This window comes from Myodes glareolus, chromosome 16 (genome assembly GCF_982192425.1).
Source record: "Myodes glareolus chromosome 16, mMyoGla1.1, whole genome shotgun sequence".
Taxonomy (NCBI): domain Eukaryota; kingdom Metazoa; phylum Chordata; class Mammalia; order Rodentia; family Cricetidae; genus Myodes; species Myodes glareolus.
In genome coordinates this window covers 28492642-28517151 of record NC_142041.1, presented here as the reverse complement: position 1 = coordinate 28517151, position 24510 = coordinate 28492642, and the positions used below count along the sequence as shown (strand labels likewise).

General features: G+C 50.8%; 1 protein-coding gene across 1 annotated transcript in view; it reads right to left on the bottom strand.

Annotated features, from left to right (window-relative positions):
• Positions 1 to 24510, bottom strand: part of Gabbr2 (gamma-aminobutyric acid type B receptor subunit 2) — a 353494-nt gene that overhangs the window by 162577 nt on the left and 166407 nt on the right. Inside the window, exon 4 of the mRNA XM_085677181.2 lies at positions 7945 to 8046. Coding sequence (XP_085533307.1) covers positions 7945 to 8046 — 102 coding nt within the window. The remainder of the gene's footprint in view (positions 1 to 7944; positions 8047 to 24510) is intronic.

The window sequence follows — 24510 nt, the reverse complement described above, 5'->3', positions numbered from 1 at the left end:
GTCCCTTCTCTGGAAAGCGCCTGCGACTGAGTGGGGAAGACCACACTGCACACACCGCACTGGCAACAGCAGCCATCAACGGCAAAAGGGAGAAAACATGTCCGTGTATAGATACCAGATCTCCGGGGTGTGTGCTGGCGTTCTGGGCTAACCCCCTTACGGCCTCTACCTGTTCTAGCCGTCTCCTAAGTATATACACTCCATCAGCCTCTTTCACACAATCCCAGTCTCTTAGTTAGGGTTTCTATTGCTGCAGTGAGACTTTGTGACCAAAACACAAGTTGGGGAGGGAAGGGTTTAGGTGGCCTACACTTAGCATTACTGTTCATCAGTGAAGGAAGTCAGGACAGGAACTCAAACAGGGCAGGATCAAACAAGGAGCTGATGCAGAGGCCATGGAGGGGAGCTGCTTACTGGCTTATTTGTCATGGCTTACTCAGCCCACTCTTACAGAACCCAGGACCACCAGCCCAGGGATATATCACCACAGTGGGCTGGGCCCTCCCACCATTGGTCACTAATTGAGAAAAAGCCTTAGAGCTGGATCTCATGGAGGCTTTTCCTCCGCTGAGGCTCCTTCCTCTCTGATGACTCTAGTTTGTGTTAAGTTGACATACAAAACCAGCCAGTGGTACACCTCAGGCTCAGCTCCGGGGGACTTCAGCTCTGGATTCCAAAGCACACAGATAGGAAGAAGTGGCATATGTTTCGAGGCCAGCTAAGTGTGGTCCCAGAACCTCAGGGCTGGCCGCACATCCTGCCTAGAGCGCCCAGGCCGAGTGAGACAACAGCCCCCGCCCCAACTGGCCTGGGCTGCAGCGCTCAGCATCAAGTCTACAGAACCACTCTTGGAAAAGCCAAGCAGATGAGAGGCAAGGCCATGAGTGACACATGCCATCGTGAGTCATGAGAAAGACAGACTGGACATGAGCACCCTGCGGGCCCAGCACAGCTCGACGGCCTTCTTGCCACTGAAGTGTAGAGTCCTGCAAGGAAGGTCAGGGTTACCTGACACTGACTTCTAGGTCATCTGGAGCCTCCTGTAGGCCCCCTTCCTTAACCATGGGGCTTTCAAAATCCCTACAATACCACGCACCGTACTGTGAGAGGATGCGGTGACATGAGCCACCAAGCTACTAGAAGCTTATCTGGCATGGGCTGGAAGGACCAGCCGAGACTGTCTCTAAAGTCCTGGCTCAGACAGGCTGATCCCCTCCAGGATAAATACTCTCTTATTTAACCAGAATTTGCCTTGGACCTTTCCTCCCCTCCCCTCCACCAGACAAACCCCTGAAGGCACAAAAGCAGGAAACATGTCCTCACATCCAGGAAGAGTATGGAAAGGGGACAGCCCACAGCAGCCTACCGGCAATGTGTGACATTTCTTTAACTCGTGTATATTTAGCTTTCCAATAATATATCTGGCTTCAGATAAAAATACTGCTCTTTCTTCTCTATGTCTCTGAGCAAAATTGGCCTTGGGGGCCAAGGCAGCATGGTTACTCTTTGGTTGTGCACCCCTAGGGCTCAGGCAAATCTATTTCCAGAGGTTGGCCCAGGTTTTCTGCCTGTACAGATGTGGGGGTGGTTGGTTCAGGAAAAGGGAGACAGTTCCCACCAAGACTTTCCTGGACAGTCAGGAAAATGGGTAACCAATCCTGGTTACGGTTCTCCCATGGAGCAAAGGGTGGAAGGGTGCACCTTCAGGCTGTCTTAGCTTAAAGTAGAGGCCTCCCGCAGACACACACATCCCAGTCCCCGAGTCTCTGGAGATGTAATGCCCCATGGCATGAGATTCGAGCTTCAGGAGGTGCTCAGCCTGCTGATCTGAAATGGGGAGGTGTCTTGGATGATCTGGGCAGGTACAGTATTATTACAAGGTGCTTACAAATGGGGATGCAGCCTGAGTGACAATAGGTGACTCTGAGGACAGAGGAGGAGGTCACTAGTCAGGGCCCAGAGACGATGCCCTCTTCTCTAAGATCCAGGATGAATCATCCCTGGGGACAACTCCATCTTTGCCCACCAAGACACATGCTTGGCTTCTAGCCTTGAGGCCAGAAAGACACATCTGTATGATTTGTAGTCTAGTAGCTTTGTCCCACCAGCCATAGAGAATGAATGCCCCTCCCTGTGACCTGTGAGTGCTAAGCTCAGAAGGGCTCTACCGTCCTCTACTCTTTGGTGGGCCCAGAGATCTCTTGGCCACTGCTGACCTACTGGTAGCTTTTCTGGCCTCTGCTAGTTCCCCCTCTGTGCTCCGTGAACCACAGAAACGCTTACCCATGTTGGGCTATTTTTGTGATTCACTCAAAAATAGGTTCCTCTTTTTAGAGTCAGAAACCTGGCTCCAGCAGGTGTACCGAGCCTTTTGACAGTGAGACTCGGTGATGTCATCTACAACGCGCATCCTTGAGAACTGCACAACCTAGTTACAAAAAGAAACTGCAAAAAAAATCTCAGCACATTCTAAAAAGTCTACGATTTTGTCAGTCCTCACTCACAGCTGTCCTGGGTTGCATGCAGCCTGTGGAACGCAGGTAGAGTTCCCATGATGCATTGCTGGAACCCAGCCTTTCACAGGTATTTAAAGTCGAGAACTAGAACTTTCTGCCCAGCCTGAGCCTGTTGACTCTGTTGTCCTTGGTCTCTCCTCCCTTCCCTGGGTGGAAGCCACAAAGCCACTGCCTTCCTGCTTTATTGCTGAGAAGGCTCATGAGGTTGCCTTTCACTCAGTATACAGGCACTTTCCAGAACGTTCAGAGACTACAGAAGAATCTTCTAGCCACTGAAGAGTACATGAACATAAAGTTGTGGTGGTGGCTACAAGCCCTCCTGCGGCCTCACTCCTGTGTTGCAACCTCCATCAGCGCCTGCTGCATGGCCTCTGGTATGTGTTAACTTGAGTTCAACTTAAAATGGAGATAATAACATTTCCTATAAAGGACCAGGTAGTAAATGGTCTAGGTTTCATGGGCAATTACTCTCTGTGGCAATTACTCTGTCTTATGACTGTAGCACAAAAGCAGCCAAAAACAGTGTTCTAAATAAATGTGTTACAATAAAACTTTATTTATAAAACCAAATGGAGGGCCAGATTTGGCCCATTGGTCATCATTTGTTGGCTGCTACTGTTTAATAACTGGGAGGATTAAAAGAATGAATAAATCTGTGAGAACAAAGCAAGTACTGGACAGTGTCTGTCCTGGGTATCAAAGCAGAAGCACGGGCCAGAGAGAACAGGCTGTGGTGAGGTTGGTGTCCGAAAAGCAGCCTCCAATGTGTACCACGGGAGGGCTATGGTAGGTGAGGAGAGCGCACTTAAATCAGCATTAAAACTCAAGTGTCACCTATGTAGGTAACTAAAAAAGAAGGCTCTGTGTTCCTGCCTGTCTCCTTTGGAGTCCTGCAGGTGACTCTGCATTTCATCAGTCTGCCACCTGCAGCCAGGACATCTCAGTGCTGTCCCCTCATCTGTAGCAGGCCTGCCCAGGGCCCGTTTCTTGACCGCCCTCTGGCATGATTCTGGACACACTGTGGTAAACTTCTGCTCGGCCTTGGACACTTGGCATCTGCATCACTTTGTTCCAAAGTGTGAGGAGAGGACACCACGGTGTGTTCCATACTTGAGAAACTCAAGAGGCAGAGGCAGGATGACCACTCCTTCAAGACCAGGCTGGGCCACATAGATCTTATCTCAAAAACAGCAAACAAACAAACAACCCTCCCTACACACCCCAATAGAAACATGCAAAAAGCACAATCTGGGGCCACTGGTGTTTTCATGGTAAAGCAGACTGGCTCAAATTTCTGGTCAGAACTTCTGTCTGGTCTGCAAAGGCCTGTTTGGAGTGTTCTGGTTACAGGCTTGTTATCTGTCTACAATTTTAGGTTCTAGGTGGCGACAGAGAGCATTTTCAGGGCCTCGCACTCGCAAGGCGAGTGATCGGCTGCTCAGGTCACCTCAGCCTCCTTGGCTGTGAGGCTTGGCTGGGAAACTGCCTTGTTTAATTAAAACTGCTCCTTCTCTTATGGAGATGAAGAGTTTGGTGCACGTTTTCTTACATTTCCCATTTCCCAGGCTCTGAGGGCGCAATCTGGATTTCACGTCCCTGGTATTGTTGCACGTGTTTCTGCATCCTGTGGGAAGCCGCATGCTCTTTCCCCGGCGTATCTCCATTTACAGCAGTTATTTAGACGTATCTCTCTTTCCCCGGGTTCTATGTTCCCCACTTGGCTGTTTCTGTCTTGACCTCAGTTGTAAAGTGTGCTGTTGCTCCCAGCTGGCTCTCAGGATCAACTTCCAGAAGGTTTCCCACTTGGCACATCACGTGAGCCTCACACAGTAAATATGTCCCAGTTGTTCCATTAACCCTGGGGTTTCATGGTGCAGAAAGGGTAGAGGGCAGCCTGGATTTGAGAGCCTTGTGGGAAGTTTGACTCCCCTCACCCCATCCCCCACACCCCTGCCTAGATATTTGCAAGATTTATCCTTAATGTTTGCCCATCAAAACATTTGCTAAAATATGTCTAGGTGTCCTTTCCTATGCCAAAGTGGCTGGGAAGCAGAGACCTGATAGCCAGTGCTTAGAGTTTTACGCTGCTGAGCTAAATGTGGGTTTTGTAGTTCAACAATGGTTGAATGCTGGCAACTTAATGTGTTCTGGTTTGCTCCCTATAGTGTGTGTGTGTGTGTGTGTGTGTGTGTGTGTGTGTGTGTGTGTGTGTATGTGTGTGTGTGTGTGTGTGTGTGTGTTTGGATGTGCGTGTGTTTGTGTATGAGTGAGCATTCATATGTGTGCACATGAATGTTGAGGCCAGAGGTCAATCTTAGACATTGTTCCTCCTGTGGAACCCTGGAACTAATCCCATTAGACCGAGCAGCTGACTAGTGAGCCCCAGGGACCCACTGGTCTCTCTCCTTGCCCCCAGCATTGGGGTTACAAGTGCACACCACCATGCCTGGACTTTTATGTGGGTTTCTGGAGATGGACCGCTGTCCTTTGCTTGTACTTTATCAGTCTTTCCAGTTCCCCTTTCCTCAGTTGTCCCTATCCCCTTACTGTGGAATGTACCAGAAGCCAGATTCTGGTATTCTGCCAGATACTGTGGAATGTACCCAGAAGCTGCTGCTACTGGGGCATCTGTTTTGGCTCTGCCTCCTGTCCTGGTGTCCTCTTAGCTCTCTTCTCCCATCTCACGCCGCCGGCATCTTTCCTCTCACTGGATTGATCCTGCCAACCATTTCCTCTGAATTCTGGAAGAGTGTCTCAAGTGCATCCTCCACTCCATTGATTTTTTTCCCCCATCTTGGCCCTGGCTCCACTCTCTGCTGCCTCTGCTGCAGATTCCTGTCCCATTATCTGATGCGCAGCTTCTTCCCAGTCCTCTGTGTTCCGTCCCTGCCTCACTTAGCCCACACTAAAGCAGAGGCTGCCTTTCTTCCAGGCTCCCCAGAACTTCCTGCCTGTTCTCTCTTCTGAGTATTTTATCCCTCTTGTCTCAGTGGTCTTTACTGTTTAGACACTCACAAACAGCTTACTGAGCAGTTAGGTTTGGTTGCAAGTGATGAGAAATGCTTCTGGAAGCTTTCCTTTTAATGGGAGGAGTGGGCATTAGAAGGAGAAGGTGGATAGTCTGTCTAATGTCGTGGGCCATGCCCCACCCCAGAAGATACGCTGAAAGCCTAGCACCCTGGAATGGGATCCCATGGGGAAACAGAGCCAGCAGCAGAGGGTGTTCTTTTAACCAGGATTCAGCTATAATGGAATGGGGTTGACTCTTAGTTCAGCTTGAAGAGGCCAGTGTGGAAAAGGGAAGTAGGACCACCAGAGGTGGAGCTAGAACTTGGCAGCCACAGGCCAGGAGCTCCCAGGACTGTGGACACCAGAGGCTGATGGAAAGGTAAGCCTGGAGAGCTCAAGGTGCCACCCGCACCCCAACCTCTGCCCCCACCCCAACCTCTAGAACCAGGCCAGAGAGTACACACTGCTACTGCTAAGTCGCACCGTGCTGCAGCACAGTGAAAGCAGCCCTAGGAAACGAACATGGATGTGGGTTTGTGAGCTGGAGATGGCCAGGAGAAAGGGCAGTGTCTCTGGCCCTGGCCCTAGCGTCTGAGCTATGCACTGCTAAGATCTCTTCTCCTAACCTTGGCTGTACAGGGAGCTGGGGGCAGCGGGGCAGATGTAGCACCAGACTCCAGGTGGAATTCCAGCCCTTCACTTCCCTTTTGGGACCGAGAGGTTACCCAACCACTTTGACGCTCAGTGAAATCGATCGATCTCAAAACCTCTTTGCCAGAGGACTTTGGGAAGCTTGAAAGAAGAAATGATGGGCAGAGGGTCGAGCCTTGGGTCAGTGGTCATCCCTGTGTTTGTGGTCAGCCCTGGGTTGGTGGCCAGCCCTCTGTTGGTGACTAGTCAGGGGCTGGAGGCTGGAAAGGGAGGGTATTTAGGTTGCTGCTTTCGGCACTGTTTCCATTACGTCTTTTTTGAACTTGGTCGATGAGCAGAGCGTCCTGCTCCGCCCTGGATTCGGACACCTCAGCTCTGCACATGCGGCCTTTCCCTCAGAACTCAGCTGGGCCTTAGAGGCCAGAAGCTATTTCAAGAGCCTGCTCTGGGGAGACATTCTGCATGTGACAGGACAAGACTGGCACAACAGAGCCCCCTTCCCCACTGGCCCGTGTCCTCCAGGCTCCACAGGGCCCATCTAGACTCTGCAACAGCATAGTCCTTGACAACATGGAGGGAAAGCTTGGGCAGTAGCAACCTGGGTTGTCCCCAGGGGCTATTCCTCATTTGCAGAGACTCCCAGGATCAAAGTGTGACCCATAGGCTCTGTCTATTCTGGAGGAGACCAGGAGATGTGTGGTTCTTCTGGATCCCCTGGCTCCCCAGCTCTGAGCTCTGGATCCCTATCAGGGAAGTGAACAGTCCTATGACCTATGGTTCATAACCGCCATCTGCTGTGTCAAAGCAAACCTTGAATACGTTTGAGTCAGAAAAGACGCCAGCAGTCGGCATATGAGATCTTCACGCCGTCAACTTTACCGGTGGCCACGGGGGAATGGGAGGGAAAGAAGTCCATGGCTCTGAGCGCCAGCTGCTTCCCTCCATACCCAGGAGACCCTGAGTCTCTTAGCTGAGTACTCGGCTGTTGGGAACTGGCCTGAAACTGTTTCCAGCCTCGGCATCACCCTGGTACTCCTGCTCCCGATGCCTCATGCTCTGTGGAACTCTGATGCTCCCCTAGCAGAGTGTGCCTGCTACCTTGGCCCTGCAGCTCTCCTTCCCTGCAGCCTGCAGCCTGGGATCCTGTTGGGCCTCTGCCCAGCACTCTCCTCCTCGGAGCCAGAGCTGATCCCTTCCCGTGGTGGCAGGAGTCACTTCCCCCTCCTTTGCCCTAGGTCCCTCATTTCCTTTGAGAGTGGACCTTCTTCCTGGCCATGTTGTGACTGACCTGAGAACAGGGGTGGGTGCGATAATATCTGGAGGCCCAGGAGAGGGACCAGCATCTTGTAGGGGTTGCAGTTTGCAGGAGACAGTGAAAGGAAGACATATTGACAACCTCAAGTTGTCTCCCTCCATCCCTAGAGTGACTGACTCTGGGTGGGATCAGGAGATGGGCTCTCAGTCCCAACAGCAATGCTTTGTGATGGGCCAGATAGTTCCTGACTCCCACCCCTTTGCAAGAGACAAGACATGGGTGGGTGCCCTACTTGCCATTCAAACATGGCTGAAATAGCCACACAAGTTCCATGGGCACAGAACCTGGCTATCAGTGAGCTAATAAGCCGTGGGTAAGCTCAAGGAGGCTGACTCCTGAGCTCTGAGAGGTCAGAGGGAGAGTTGGCCCTGAGGCCTACACTGAATTCAGGGCTGGGACAGAGCATGTGGACCCCCGGGGGCATCATTGTCCCTAGTGACAGGCGGCACCTACCTTGAGCTTTTTGACGCTGGTGCAGGGATCGTTGGAGAAGCTCTCTGTGTCTGAGATCTCGATGTCCTCCCCATACAGAACCCCGGTCAGGTCATTCCTCACCTGTGGACAGAGACAAATCAAGAGCTCAGGCAGGCTGTTGTCAGGAAGGACCCATTCATCAGGATTGGCCAAACTGGGGAGCGATTTTCCCCAGTCCACTAAAAGAAAGAAGGGAACACCACCCTGTAATACTAGAACATGACTCCAGGCTGGACTGCGCAGCCTGCTCTCAGAGTTCCCACAAGAGGCAAGATGAAGAGATGGCGTGGCCAGCACCCCATGTTGCCTACCCCGGGTCAGGCTATCTGTTTATGTTTTGCAGCATAAGCTCCAGTATGGCTTTCTGTTGCAGTGTAGACATAGCCAAGACTCTCAGAGAGACAATACAGGACAGAGTGGGGAAGGAAACGGTGGTACCTGACCATGAGGTTCTGACCTCTGAGTTGTGCATGTGCCTACAAGGCAGGGGGCTGCCAACTGTCATGTCATCATGGTTAGCCAGTGAGGAAAGACACCAGGATTTTCAGGGGGACTGAAGCACCCTTGAGATCACATGGCCTTCTAAGGACAACCACTGCTGTACCACTGCCATGCTGGAAATGGGCTCAGGACACTTTGGGGGAAGAAATCAGAAATCTAGACTTTTCCTATATAAAATCCCCTATATTTCTGGTGTTGATCTTTGTTTAAAGTTTGAATTGAATGGAACAAAGATGGAGAGTGAATCTAGCTGGAAACCATAGCTGGGTGCCCCTGATGTGCAACAATGAACCCAATACTATAAGGCTATTAAGAAGGAATAGATGAGTGGCTGGGACCCAACTTGTGTCTTAATGTTTCTGGTTTGTTTGTGACCCTGTCCCCTGGGTGTGACCTTCTTCTCTCTGAGACTAGGAGGAGGAGATTCTGAAGAGCGTGTCTTGCTCACCCCGCTGGGATGGCCACTATCAGAACTGACAGCAACAAGTGTTTGCGAGGATGAGAGAGCACCTGGGACCCTTGGGAACCATGTCTGGGAATGTGCGGTGGTTCAAGATTCTGGGAAGCAGAATGGCAGTGGCTCAGAAAAGCAGACACCGATTACCACCTGCTCCAGCAACCCCACTCCTGGGAATCGTTCCCACAAGAAATGACAGCAGGGACGCTGGGACCTGTCATGTCCCTTCATTCTGTCAACTGCTTTTTTAGCACCATGTCAAAGTACCAACAGAGCAGCTGAAATGAGGGAGGATTTTTATCTTATTTTTAATATTTCTATCTATCTATCTATCTATCTATCTATCTATCTATCTATCTATCTATCATGTATGTTGTGTGTGTGTGTGTGTGTGTGTGTGTGTGTGTGTGTGTGTGTGTGGTATGCATGTGAATGCATGCCACATGTGTGTGGTTACCCGTAGAGATATTCTGGAGTTAGAGTTACAGATGGTTGTGAGCTGTCAAACATGGGTCCCGAGAAATGAACTCAGGTTCTCTAGAAGTATGGCAAGCAATCTTAACCATTGGTTCATCTCTGCAGCCCCGAGGAAGGGTTTGTTTTGGCTCACAGTCTGAGAGGGCACAGTCCATCGTGGCAGAAAATGATAAAGGAGTTCATGGTGATGGTGTGTGCAGTAGGGAATTCTCACATCTCAACAAACTAGGAGAACTCAGGTCAGAACTGGAGCCAGGTTACAACCCTCAGGGCCTGGCCCCCAGTGACCCACTTCCTCCAGCGAGGCTCCATCTCCTAAAGGTTCCACAACTCTCCTAAATGGCACCGTAAATAGGGGACCAAGTAGTCAAACACAAGAGCCAATGGGGGAGATTTTACCTTCCAACCGTAACATCCTTGTTCACAGGACATTATTCACAATAGCCCCAAAATAGAAGCAACCCAAGAGCCTATTGCTGGATGGACACCATAAACACATGGTGTGCACACACAGAGTGATATACTAGTCAACTTTCAAAAAAGATTGAGATTCTGTGTATGTTGCAACATGGCTGTCTTAGAATTTCTATTGCTGTGTAGAGATGCCACGACTACAGCAATTCTTATAAAGGAAAACATTTAACAGGGGTTGCTTATAGTTTCAGAGGCTTAGTCCATTGTCATCACAGTGAGACATGGTGGTGTGTAGGCAGATATGGTGTTGGAGAAGGAGACGAAAGCTCTACATTTTGATCTGCAGGAAACAGGAAGTGAACTGTCTCTACACTGAGCGTAGCTTGATCGTAGGAGACTTCAGAGTGCATCCCCGCAATGACAAACTTACTCCAACAAGGTCACATCTACTCCAACAAAGCCACGCCTCCTAATAGTGCCACTCCCTAAGAGTTTATAGGGGTCAATTACAACCAAACTATCATTATGAATTAATCTAAAGGAAGGCAGAAACAAAAAGGCAATTATACAAAGTACTCGGAATAGGTAAATTCCTAGAGACAGGAGTGGAACAGTCACTGGGAGCAGGCAGATAGAACAGGATTTGGTGCTTAATGGGCTCAGAGCCTCAGTTTCGGGTGGTGCAAAGGTTCATGGGATGTATAACATGGCAGTTACACAACTTGTGAAGTCCCTTGTCAATGCTGTGCACTTACAGATGGCCAAGGTGTTCTTTATACTTTACCCCAATAAAAACAGACCTTAGCTGAGCAGTGGTGGTGAATGCCTTCAATCCCAGCACTTTAGAAGCAGAGGTAGTTATTTAGTTATTTGTGAGTCGGAGTCCAGCCTGGTCTATAGACAGCTCTAGGACAGCCAGGGCTGTTACACAGAGAAACCCTGCCTCTAAAAAACAAAATAAAAACAGACACAATAGATCTTATGTCAACAGTCAGAAGATGTAGCTAAAGCAAACATCATTTTTTTTTAAAAAAATAATCTGACCCTGCATGTCACTGGCCGTCAGGAAACCACCACAAAGAAGGGGAGCAGGCATGCCAGTGGGAGCCACCAGGCTTTATTTCCTTGAGAGAGGGATGTAGATGGTTATTTTTGAGTTCCACTCGACGGTCCTGGGTGTTTATTTTATTCTATGGTTTTCTGGATGCTTGAGACATTTTGTAAAAGGGAGAAGCACTCTGCTTCTTCCACAAGTGGGTCCCATCTCTGTGTTGTCTGCCTGCATTGGTGGGGGGGGTGGCCACCAGCTGGCTGGCAGTGCAAATCAGTGGGCTCACCCAGGGACGGGCACTACCAAGACCCAGTTCTCTGTGTGTCACTCACATTTGGAGAGGTGGCCCAACTTCCTTTGAACCTCTGTCTTCTCTCCTGAAAACGGAGACAACCGGCACATGGCTCACTGCCTGGGTTCCAGGCTCATCTTGGAGCCGTGGAACGGCTTTGCAGACTGTGGAGTTCTGTACCCTGCTTAAACGCAAGAAAGGATCCGGTGGTTGAGGTGTCCGTGAGTATGTCAGGGCAGGTGTGAGAACTTGTATCGTATTTTGCTTAATAAACAAACGAATCCACCCTAAAGGTAGTCTTTTCCTGCCTCCAATTTCATCCATGAGCAACTGAGGGGAGACTCCCGGTCTGGTGATCTTTCCACACTCCTGCCTGCTGCTTCGGAGCTGGCCCAAGTGCCTGGTTCTCACTGCTAGCCATGAGCCATGGCTTCAGCTCTTTGGTGTTTGCACTCAGCTCGGATATTTATTCCGATGGACATTTGAGGGGGGCAAGCAAAGGAAGTCCACACTAAAGGGCATTTTCAAAGCAACAAAGTACAGGAAAGAAGGGTGTAAGGAACCGCCCCACCCTCACGTGGGGACTGGAAGACGCACTGCTTAACCCCCAGACGCCCAGGTTTGCCCTGAACCTGCAGGTTTTCTGGGGTAATGGGGCCAGTGTCTGAGCTGTTTGCTCTAGTCTGCGAGTCTCTGAATCTATGATCCTTTTTGCTTCTATTTAATAAAAGCAAGAACATGCTCTTCTGGGAAAGTAAGAGCCCTTCATTCCCGGGAAGATAAAACGAAGATGCTGATTGATGTATGATGGGGTGGGTGAGTTCAAAACTGAGAACTGGAAAACCACGGACTGGCAGAGCATATATCTTAGCGGCCCAGGACACTGGAAGCTCAGCTGTGCCTGGGATCACATGGTTGCCGCTCCCTGCACAGTGCGAGGGTATTCTACCAAATATCGCAACAAAAAAAGATCAAAACCCCAGATCCCAGGCTGTCAAATGGGAATCATGTTTGTATCATGGTAAAGTTGAAAATTCCTTCTAGGAGTGCTGTGCCAGGACCTTGTGTCTAGGAGACGCACGCCGGATAACCATGCAATTAAGTCACAAACATGACCTCATGTTTTAAGTAAGCGTACAACCTTGTGTTGGGTGGGCCATGTGAGCCAATGTGGAAATCTCCCAGTAATCTCACTGTCTACCCTACACTGTTTGGGTCCTGTGATGGCTTGTCCTGCCAGACCCTTGTCCCCATGTTCTGCTGCTCACACACAGGACCAATGAGGTCCCTTTTGTCCCGACTGATCCTCTGGGGCAGCCTCAGATGCCTGACCTCCAGCAAGGCAATATCAAATTCAAGTTCAGAAGTCCTAGGATGAAGCCCAAGCATCTGGGGAGGGACATTTACGGACCTCACTGTTCTTAGTCAACACTCCTGCGGGGCTGAAATCACACATCGTGTCCAACCACTAACTGACTTGGGGACTTCACGCTTTTATGAACAGGGCCCTGGGTTTTCTGGGATGAGAGCTGTCTGTCCCTCCAATCTCATGTGCCTGTTTCATGCTTGTTCATGTGTGACACTGACATCTCCTCTGGCAGGCACGAAGGTGGCCAGTGACGGAGCTGACCTACTCACTGCCCTGCACCGCTCTCTGTCTAGTGGGTGTGGGAGGCATCCCTCAGATGACGGCTCTGGTGAACGCATGAGGAGTACCTGCTGAGGCTCTCGAGTTTAGGGCAACGGAGTCAGACCCGGGCCAAGAAGAGGAGCAGGAAGCGTCCAGCCTGGGCAGCAGCTTGTGGAAAGGTCCTGGGCTGGAGGATGATAGTACAGAAACTAGAGACTAGTGAACCTGGAACTGAAGAGGAGACTAAAAGAATGAGTGGTTGGGGGACAGTGTTGGAATGAAGCAAGCAAGAAAGGAGGGGTGGGCGGGACTGGAGCATGTGAGTCTTACAATTTATATTAAAGATCCCGTGATTTCCATGCTATGGAAAGTCATTGTGAGGAGTCCAGAGGGGAGCCGGCCTGAGTGGAGCTGTGTTTGTGGTGATAACTCAGGTAGCTGTGGGGTCAATGGTGAGTGAGGCATGAGGCGTGTGTGTGTGTGTGTGTGTGTGTGTGTGCGCGCGCGCGCGCGCGCGAGAGAGAGAGAGAGAGAGAGAGAGAGAGAGAGAGAGAGAGAGATCCAGGTGAGAGATTCCAAAGGCTGACCAGGGGAGAATGGGAGGCTGCCAGAAGCCACGAGTTACAGAAGCATTGAGGGTAACTGATAATGTGTATTTGTCTTCTATTGCTGTGGAGCAAATTATACTGGCAACTTCAAACAATAAGCACACATGATCTCCCTCATTCCCAGGATGGAGAACCAGGGCATGGCAGTATGGTTTCCCTGGCCAGGGTCTTTTTATGACACTGCAGACAAGACAGCACTGGCCTGTCATTTGGAAGACTGCCGTGCCTCGGGGAGACCCGAGGATGCCTGGGTATCTCCCAACCTGAGTCCAGTGAGCTGCTCAAATTTCTCGCTCTGAGTTTGGCGGGGAGGGGGGGGTTCCCAGCTGCAGACCAAGGAAGAGGTTCAGGGTCCCATCTTTCCTCCCTGCTGGGGTTCTTTTCCTACCCTCTCTCATCTCATCAAAGACTTTTACTTTGTCTTGAAAGTACTGACTGAGCATCCATGGCCAGACCACAGGTCTCAAGCAGGGCAGGTTCAGAGCCAGTGAAGTGGGCAGCCAAGGACAGGAGACTGTGGGAGCACCTAAGACCCCAAGACACCTCGCTCTGATGGCCAGCCATTCCCAGGACACTGCTCCCCTGGAGGCCACTGCCCCAGCCGAGGAATCATCCAGAAAGACAGAGCTCCAGGTGGAAGTGACGACAGATCTATCTGCACTTATAAGTCTGAACGTTCTAATTAGGTTAGAAATGAACTCAGAGCAAAACGCGTCCCGGCTCTCCTACGGAAGCCGAGGTAACCTACTTTGTCATTCAAACGCACCCGCTATATATAGCGACAGATTGTGCTGAAATGTCACTCCTCTTACCTGACTAAAACGTATAATTATAGATTTACTGCTATTCATTCATGAAATGTGTCTTCACTTGATTAAACAGTTCATTCAAGAAAAATCCATTAACACGCGGAGCGTGTTCAAATATGGCTCCTTCAATGCTGAGGGTGCCGACAGAGTTAAGATGCTAATTAGGCTAAATAGGCTTTGAAATGTCCTAACGTTTGAATAATTCAGGTCACTTTTACTGGGGCTTCAGCTCCCCAGGAACTACCGTTAATTTAAACTAATTAGAAAATTAGCACAGAGAAGATCAAGGCAGGAAGAGATGGCTGACTTCAAAATGGAAGAGCTGTCACGGGAAAGGGGACACCTGGCTGTGGACACCCTGTAGCAGTCAGTGAGTCAACAGTCAGAAGGTCCGGGAAGGTAGATTCTGGCTCCAAACCAGAAGGAGGAAGAAGTGGAGGGCAGAAAATGAGAATAATGACGTAGAAGGTGAAGACGATGAAGAAGAAAACACTCCAGTGAAGGGAAAAGTGGTAGTGAGCTCCCCAACCCCAGAGGCATGCAAGCAGGAGCTGGACGCTAAGCAGAGGCTTCCCCTTTACCACCAATGTCTGTGATTTTTCTACATTATGCTTACCCCATTCGCTATTCTTTTTGAATGTTAAAGTTGCTGAAGCACCTCTGAGTAGCTGTGTGTGTGTGTGGGGGGGTCTTTTTTGCTTACCCTCCCCCCTAGGGTCTGGCCCATGCACCTCAATTCTTTTAGAAGTTTCTCTCTGTGGCGGAAAGGCACTCCTGTGGGAGCAGAGATCCACCTACTTTCAGGTAAGTCCGTGCTTAAAACTGTGTAGCTGGAGTTGAAGCTACATGAGTAAAATTAAGGGCAAGTGTGCAAGTGAAGATGGGGTGTGTGGTGGTTGATCTTGGCTGTGAACTTGATTGGATCTGTGTGGGTTTGTGAGTTTCCTGGGAGGATTAACTGAGGTGGGAAGACCCAACCAAAGATGGGCAGAACCTTTCCCCCAGGGGCCGGCAGGGGGTAAAGGGGGCCAAAGGAAAAGCAGTGCTGCTTCGGCTGTATGCCTTTGCTCCCTGCTGGCCAGTGCATCTACTTCATTGCTGCTACTGCTGCCGCTGCTGCCGCCATCCTTCAGAGACGTCTGAACTCAGCTTCTTCAACCTTCTCATGGGACTGAAGGTGAGCAGCTCTGCAGGAATCTCCCAGGCCTGCAAAGCCAGACTGGGACCACTGAGGCATCCAGCCTGGTGGACTGAGCATCCAATAAGCTCTTGGCCTCTTCAGCATGCAGACAGCCATTGCTGGACTACCCAGCCTGCACTGTGCATGCCAATCTAATAACCCCTGTGTAATACAGACCCATCCTGTCGGTTCCATTTCTCTAGAGAGCCTTAATGCACACTGGGAACTTATTCTGGGCAATGAACAAATGTCTATTCACCCTAGAGAGGGTAACAACAAACATCAAAGAAACAACAGAAACACTAGAGTCTAGCCCGGTGGGCCAATAAGCTTGTTCATTTATTTAGAGCTGCGTGCATGAGTGCGTGCATGTGTGTGCGTGTGTGCATGTATGCACACACTCATGTGTGTCTTTGTGTGTATTCATGTGTAACATCAGACACCTTTCTCCAGTCCCTCTTCACCATATTTTCTGAGGCAGGGTCTCCCACCGAACAGGTCTCCAGAGTTCGCTGACTGACTAGACCAGCCTGGGGTTCTCCTGTCTTCACACCCAGTGCTAGGACTCCAGGTGTGTCGTGCTACTTCATGCTTGTGTGACAGGCACTTTACCCACTGAGCCATCTCTTCAGCCCCACATGGCTTCTAATCAGCGTTACTTTTAGGAACCTGAGGAGCATGTGTCTCTAAAGCAGCGGTTCTCAACCTTCCTGATGTTGCGAACTTTTAATGCAGTTCCTCATGGTGACCCCCAACCATATTTTTGTTGCTATTTCACAACTGTAATTTTGCTACTGTTATGAATCATAATGTAAATATCTATGTTTTCTGATGGTCTTAGGTGACCTCTACGAAAAGGTCATTCAACTCCCACAAAGGTCGTGACCCCACGTTGAGAACCACTGCTCTGAAGGCACTGTCTCCTCCATCAACTACTAACCACTTACGTATCTTCAGGGGTGGAGATGGGGGGGGTCTCACGAGTCCCACCCCTCTGCCACAGTGGACCATCAATAGACCCCACTTTGTGCATGTGTGTCATGTGGTTAATCACAAGTGCAGAGAGTTCAAGAGGACAATAGTTATGTTACAGTCAGAGGACAGCACTCTACAGAAAAGTGCATTAGACACTTTGTGTGCAAGCCATGTGGGAGGGCACACACAGCTGTGCACTAGCATCCCTCATTGTACACTAGCATCCCTCACTGTGCACTGGCATCCCTCACTGTGCACTAGCATCCCTCACTGTGCACTAGCATCCCTCGCTGTGCACTAGCATCCCTCATTGTACACTAGCATCCCTCACTGTGCACTAGCACCCCTCGCTGTGCACTAGCATCCCTCACTGTGCACTGGCACCCCTCGCTGTGCACTGGCATCCCTCCCTGTGCACTGGCATCCCTCCCTGTGCACTGGCATCCCTCGCTGTACACTAGCATCCCTCACTGTGCACTAGCACCCCTCCCTGTGCACTGGCATCCCTCCCTGTGCACTGGCATCCATCACTGTGTACTGGTATCCCTCACTGTGCATTGGCATCCCTCGCTGTACACTGGCATCCCTCACTGTGCACTAGCATCCCTCACTGTACACTAGCATCCCTCACTGTGCACTAGCATCCCTCACTGTGCACTAGCATCCCTCATTGTACACTAGCATCCCTCACTGTGCACTAGCATCCCTCGCTGTGCACTAGCATCCCTCGCTGTGCACTAGCATCCTTCGCTGTGCACTAGCATCCCTCGCTGTGCACTAGCATCCCTTGCTGTGCACTGGCATCCCTCGCTGTGCACTAGTATCACTGACTTGCACTAGCATCATTGGCTTGCACTAACATCCCTCACTGAGTAGAGTCAGTGTCCTGGGTGGTGATCTCAAGATAGGTCAAAGTCTTAATTTTGAATCCGAGAGCCCCGACCTTCCCTGGGAAAGGGGTCTTTATGATGCAGATAAGGATCTAGAGAGGAGAGTGGCTGCCACAGCCCAGTGCTGGGTTTTCCTTTAGAGTAAGGCCCAGTGAGAGTAGAGACATGAGGGAGGAAGGTGTGTGAAGGGAGGTGGCTGTGTGAAGCCATGTCTGCAGCTACCAGAAGCCAGAAGCAGTGAGGACAGGTACAGTTCGCTGACACCTTGACTGAGAGCCTGTGAACTCCAGACTTGGCGGGGAAAAAAATTCCTGTTGCTTTCACCTCCAGTTTGTTCTGATTTCATTCGGCCATCAAGGAAGCGAACAAATGGGGCCTCCAGAAACCTGCTGTTCATGGATCCAAGCGAGGTTCCCACCGATGTCCTACTCAGTCTAGACCCTCACGCCTGGGCTTTCTGAGGGGAACCTGCTTTTTCTCTCCCTGTCTGTCCCAGGGTGTCTTATTTCTTCTGTTACTGAGGACAGGAACATAGATAGGGGAGTAGGCAAACATGAGTTGGACTTCGGGGCACCTTGCTGGGGTCTGTAAAGGGTGTGCTTGGATTTCAGGCTGGCTTGTAAGGAGCTGACCCTGGTGGAGTTGGTCCACGTTCCTTTCCGCACAAGCTCCTCAGACCCTGGAGGAAAGTGGGGTCCTGCGTAGTATGGCACACAGGAAGCCTATGAGGGGCGAGCAAAGGATGGAAGGATGCCCAACGGGCACCAAATCCCTTCATACTTGTTTTCCGGGGGCTGAAGACAGAGTGGGAGAACTCCATGGAGTCAGTGTCAATGGGGGAACAGTGAAATGACTCCCCAGGGTGGCCCACGGCTCCATGTCTATGTCCCAGTCCCTCCTGTAGCAGTTCCCTCTCTCTCTCTCTCTCTCTCTCTCTCTCTCTCTCTCTCTCGGAGCTCCATGCTAAGCCCCTGCCCTAGTCTCTCTAAGACAGGCCCTTCAATATATATAACCCTGGATGGATCCTGCGGCCCCTCCCATTCTTACAAATTGAACGACACCCTTTTAGGGTACTGCAGGCTGGCTTTCCAGTTTAAAATCCTCTCCTGGGCACTGCCATGGACACCACGGCTAGAACCTTCTTATTCCCATCTCTGGTCAACGCGGATCATGCCCCTTCTCCAAGACAGCACCCCAAACGACTGGACGAACCTGCTAGGCTTGACTCGGGTATAGAGCCCTGGAGCCGTATGCCCAGAACACTAACTAGGCAGTCTCTCTTGCTGGTACCCAACACTTGTCCTCACTCACACCTCCCAGCAGCCCGGTCCTGCTCTCTCTGGAATTTGACTTTAATGAGATGCATCTCTGAGACTCCCAGTTAGGTTGGTCCAGTGGGAGGCCGCTGGTCGGGTGGTGGTGTCTCAACAGGTATCAGAAAAACAATGGGCTCCAAGGGTGTAAGGGCTAATGGCTGGCCCAGTAGGAGTCAGAGAGCCAATAAGATGCCAGCAGGGGTCTAAGGGCCAATAGGAGCCCTGCGGGGTTCAGCGAGCCAATGGGAGCTCAGCAGGAGACAGAGGGCCAAAAGGACTCCAGAAGGCATCAGAGGCCCAGGAGACCAGCAGGTGTGAAAAGGCACCACAAGGCCCAAAGAGGCCTCAGCAGGAGTCAGAGGGCAAGGAGGAGAAAGCTGAAAGTTCAGGATCTTTCTTTGTTGCTCTGCTCTGTTCTCCAGCGCTGGTAAGCTTGGCCCGTCCTCTTACCCTCAAGAGTGCGCGGTGGTGGTCCTGAACCCCACTGCTGTCTCTCCTCGGGGCCTCGTTAGCCTGATTGGTTCCCTTGTCCTTGCCCAAAACACTTATGTGAAGTTTGCTTTTTTTCTGACCTCCAGTACCCCCCCCCCATGTCACGTTTCCTACAGGGTCCCTAATGGATAGAACGCTCCTGCTGACCCCGCCCCCACGTGTCACGTTTCCCGCAGGGCCCCTAATGGATGGACGCCCCTGCCTGCTTTTGCGGGTGCAGGTTACCAAAGGACAGCCTGATGCCTCTATTCGCATCTTGTCATGAACTGTACAGTTCTTTTACACCACACTTGCTTGAGTCCCCTGAGTTCCTGGGCTCTGCTCACCCTCGCTGCTCCACGTAAACAATTCCTTCCCATGAAGTCCTCTAGGGGGTTCCAGGCTCAGCTCTGGCCCTCCGATGCCCCTCCTGCTGTTCTCCCCACCAGTACCCTCCTCCCCCACTCCTCCAACCTCGTTTCCTGTAACCAGGAAGTTCCTCGGGTCACCCGAGAATCACGGGGACTCTCACATAAGGTCCTCTCAGATCCAGGCTCCCCACTGCTTCTGACAGAGCTGTCTCAGCTCCCTCAAGGTTAGCAATGACAACCTGTCCATCCCTGGCCGCGAGCCTGGAGCCAGTCCTCATCCCGTGCAGGTGCTGAGTGTGCGTCTTGGGTGGACGCCGCCCCAGGGTGCTGAGCAGGCAGCAGTGGCAGCAGGGCCCGGACTGTGCTGAGCTCAGCAGTTTGGACAGCGCGACTTCTCTAGGAGCTGGGGATCGAATCTACTCTGCAAGCCCCAAGTGGAATTTTCCAACTGGGGTGCAATTCTGAAAGCATAGCTGTCGTCATGACATGTTAACCCACCCAGTGAGAGAGTCTGGGGGCCGTACTACTGAGTGCTTGGTGCCGGCTAAGGGGAGGCTAGAGAGGAGCCTATATGTCACCTTTGCTCCAGGTAATAAGAGGACGGCTTAGGTAGAAATGCCAGAACACTCCAGAGGGAGGTAGAAAAGACAGGCTGGAGAAGGCAACACGTCTCTAATGGGAAAGGTGGGAACAACAGTGTGGCTCCCCTTTCCCAGTGCCATTCAGATGCCTTGTCCCTCAGCTGTGTGAAGATGCCTAAGGTCACACAGTTCACCCAGAACACACTCAACCCAGGGCTTTACTTCAGTCTTATTTCTAGTCCACAGCAAGGAAGCAGCCATCTTTTCCCGCAAGGAGCCAGAGTGTAACTGGTTTAGGCGTTGCTGGCCTTCCGGGCTCTGGCCCAACGGAGTTCTGCTGTTATATAGCGAAAGAAGCCATAAGCAACGTGTAAAGCAATGCGCGTGGCCTTGAGCCCATGGTTCCGGGCTCGCTGCAGGTCACTGTGTGAAAGAGGAAACTACACAGATCTGTATTCCCATGGCTCTGCTTGCTGTAACCCTCCTTCCTGACTACTCTGGGGAACAAGAGAACCCTGGAATCCCTTCGTGTTCCGAAAAGGTAAGCTGTGAGTACCTCCACAGCTTGCCCCGGGGCTTGTAAAGTTAAAAATAACATCATCCACTTTAGATGTGAGGGGGCAGTGGTCATATCAGGGACAGCTAATCAAAGAGAGGGTGAGAAAACATGCTCGGGGTTCAGGATCTGGGGAGCAAGTGACGGTAATACCATTGAACTAAACTCAAGAGGTGTGTGGTTTCCACAGGAGCAAGCTAACCTGCATCCCACGAAACCCCAAAGGGATGCACAGATGCCCCTGGTGGGAGAGATCTTTTCACTCTTCCCCGGAAGGGGCAGCTGTGCCAGCTTGGTAACTCCCCACAGAGGACCAGAGGCAGCTGTTCACAGGCTGGAGACGGCAAATTGTGTGATGCGCTATGTTCCGGGGCAGGCTGCCAAGCCGAGCTGGGGTGCCTCTGCACCCCACCCCTCCACCGCCTGCTGCCCTGCTGCTGACTCACCGGCAGGGCAGGAATGTGCCAGAAGGATCCAAAATGGCTCTCTAGTGAAACACACCGCTTCTGGAAGGGACACATGGGGCCCAGGAGCCAGGGGAGCAGCTTCTGCTGTTTCCATCTGAAGGTCGTCACCTTGGCAGGGCAGGGAGGATGTGGGAAAGCTCCGTCAGTATGGCTGAAGGTTGCCAGACAATGAGTCCCTGGCGATGGCAGCAGGCGCTGCCCGAGCCTGGCAAGCCGTGTTTGGCGGGAGAATTTCTCATCAGAGGGCATGCTAACTTGAAATTTGCGAGGGAGAGGGAATGTGTCCAGGAAAGCAAAAGCAGAAACCAAAACGATGAACCAGGTGATGAGAGGGCCAGCCTAGAGAAGAACTTAAGAGAGGGTTCATGGAACAGGAAACAGCCAAGACTCCTCTTCGGTGATGGGACTCCTGGCCGGCACACCAAAGTGCAGAGAGAGAGAGGCCATCTTGACTGTAGACAGGAAAGCGGAGCACAGATGTCCGCCTCCCACCTAAGCCACCTTCTTCTGCACGTGACAGAAAGGACCTTGCAAGGGATACAAAAATAGGAGAATCTGCCTCGGTGTTGGAAAAAGAGGAGTGGGAGGCATCACCATGCCAGAAATTTTGAGGAATTTCAGCGAGGTACCATGCCAAGGAGAGCAGATTGAAGGCTGACTCATGGCCCTGCTTCCCGTGAAGGGGGCACTGTGCTGTGGGGAGGGAGACTGTGCCTGGGGACTGACCACAGAGCCTAAGATGGATGGCTTAGCGCTGGGGGCGGGGAGGCTGGGTCACAGGAGAGGTTTGGAGCCCACTCAGGGGAGCCCCCTTCTCGCCATGCAGCCCACCCTCCTTCAGGCGTGGCTCGGCCATGCTGTCTGATGTAAGTAAGCAGAGCCATCCAGATCCAGTTTCCCCATGGGCAGTCAAGGTGCCTCCCAGACACTGCAGGTAAGGGATCAGGGCAGAGGCCAGCAGTGACCCTGAACACCTGGAGCAGCTGTTCCTTGCCTCCTAGGAGAAACCACGGACAGCTGAAATAGTTCTGTGCCACGCAACTCCTTACCGCTCAGTTGCCTATCCCTGGCCCGCTCAGCGGCCTGTCCCTGGCTGTGTAGTTTTGTGTTATCTCAGACTCAGGGGAGACCCAGGGCGAGTTCACTACTGACACAAGGCAGACCCTGGTTAAGAAAGGCCCACGATGCACTCGGAATCTGCAGAGACTGTGAACAGTTAAGGAAACAGGCAGGGAAGGACATGAGCAGAGGAAGGACTTCATCAACAAACAGATTTGCTACTGGAAATAAAAGGAAACTGTGACATCCGTTTTGTATTTCAGAGTGGAAAGAAAACCAGAACTCTGAAATGCTGAAAATGCTAGATATGATAAAAGAAACCAGAATTCAGAGGACCCTGGTAGAGCCTAAAAACAATAGCAGGAGATGAATTAGGTGATCAAAGATGAGAGTTAAGACGCATTGGAAGCAGTTAGAAGCAACATTTAGTCATGAACACTTGTTTAGGATAACCTGAGGTCGCTGGGAGGGGACATCTCCTGGATATGGTCAGCAAGGGCGGAGATAAAGATGCTGAGAGGAAGGAGCAACAGAAGGGTAGCTGCAGAGACTCACTCTGGAACTGGAAGTATTTCTAGAAGGATGGCGGTGGGGATGCTTTTCCTGTGGCTGTGATGATACTTGACAAAGTCAACTGGAAGGAAGGGAGAGTGTAAGGAGTACAGGATCCGGTTGGTTCGTGTAGCAGGGGAGGCAGGGCAGTGGGGCATAAGGCAGCTGGTCCCACTGATCTGTAGTCGGTGCTTAGCTCACTTCGTCCTTATTAATTAGTGCAGGAACGCGACCTACGGACTGGACCCCAGCCATGTTTTCATGGATCTTTCCTCCCCAGTTAAAGACATGCCCATAAGCAGGTTTCTTAGGTGGTTCTAAATCTACCCAGGTTGACACTGAAGATGAATGCTCTCAAGGTCCTGGAACAAAAGAGAAATAACTACAGATCTAATAGAAGAAAACTTTCACCATAGGAAGACTGAAGTCTTCAAACAAAAGCTTCAGTCATGCTTTAGAAAAGAAATACAAATATCAGGTAAGTTTATCATTCATGTTTGCTGCAGCTTTACTCATTATAGCAAGGAGATGTCACCTACTTATCTGCCTAACAAATGGACAGTGAAAATCCGATACACATACAATGAAACACCATTCAGCTCTAAGGAAAAATGAAAGCACAATACACCCATGAAAATGAACGAACTTAGAATGCATGTTCAGCCAGGGCACACACTCTCAGAAAGAGGAAATCACACGTTCTCCCTTCCATGTGGAAAACCAATGTGCACATGAGTCCAGGGGAACGTGCAGAGTGGGGAGCAGAGGGTACCAGATGAGGAGGAAGAACTGATGCGGATATCAGACACTTCACAAAAGAGGTTGTGAAGCGCTTTTTCTAGTTTGAGCTATGTCATGGGATGTGTGCACGTGCGTTTATGTGTGTGTGTGTGTGTGTGTGTGTGTGTGTGTGTGTGCACGTGTGTATGTGTGGTGGACAAGTACATAAAATATATTTGATAACAAAGTTGTAGAATTGTGTGAACCCACAGTTCCAGAATGGCTGTTCTGACTGTTCAGGAGTTCGCCGAGATGACAGCCCTGGGGTCTGGTTAACTTCACGGTGTGATCTTTTTTATTTGCAAGTTCTTTGTAAGAGAGTTCTAATAAAATTTTTTGAAAGACTAAATTACTAAAAAAAAAAAAGCCGTACTCATGTTTTAGAATAAGCATTCAAATACCAGATGTGTGGTATTTTCTTTCTTCATTTCAAAGATGAAGAATTCTGTAAGCAGCTATTACAAGGCAGGGCTGTTATCAACAAAACAACTGAATTGGAGTCACTAAACCTTGATGCAACACCTGGAGAGGTTTGAAGAAGACAGGTGGATACCTCATCATTCGAAGGAGACAACCGAGAAGCTATGACGTATATAAGGTCCTGCTAGACAGAAAAGTCATGTGACTATCCTGACACCCATGACTTAAAGATGCCCGTATGCTCGGTCACAAATGAGACATCTCCATCACACTCAAGGGCTCAGGGGCCATCAAGGAGAGGGGCAGTGAGAGTCAAGGTCAGAGAGGACCAGACCCAAACGGTGTCTTTAGAAGTGACAGGGCCACTGCCCTCATGAGCTAGCAGCAGTTGTGGCTGCCTGCACATGACCTGCATAGATCAAACCAGCCAGTATCCCAGCATGGGGAGGGCAAGAGGTCAGGAGCTCCTACCCCTATCTGAGGTGCTCTTGGCAGTTAATGGCTGCTAGGCCAGGGAAACTTTGTTTAGGATGTAACCTCTGGTAGGAAATCTTAGACTTTCACTGAGTCTGCTTTCATTTACCACTTCCTGGTTTGCTTTACTATCTTGGCTGCACATCTGATATTTGTATGCTTTCTCTCCAGAAGATGCCGTACCTATGTTCATGTGGGCAGCACAAATGGGACT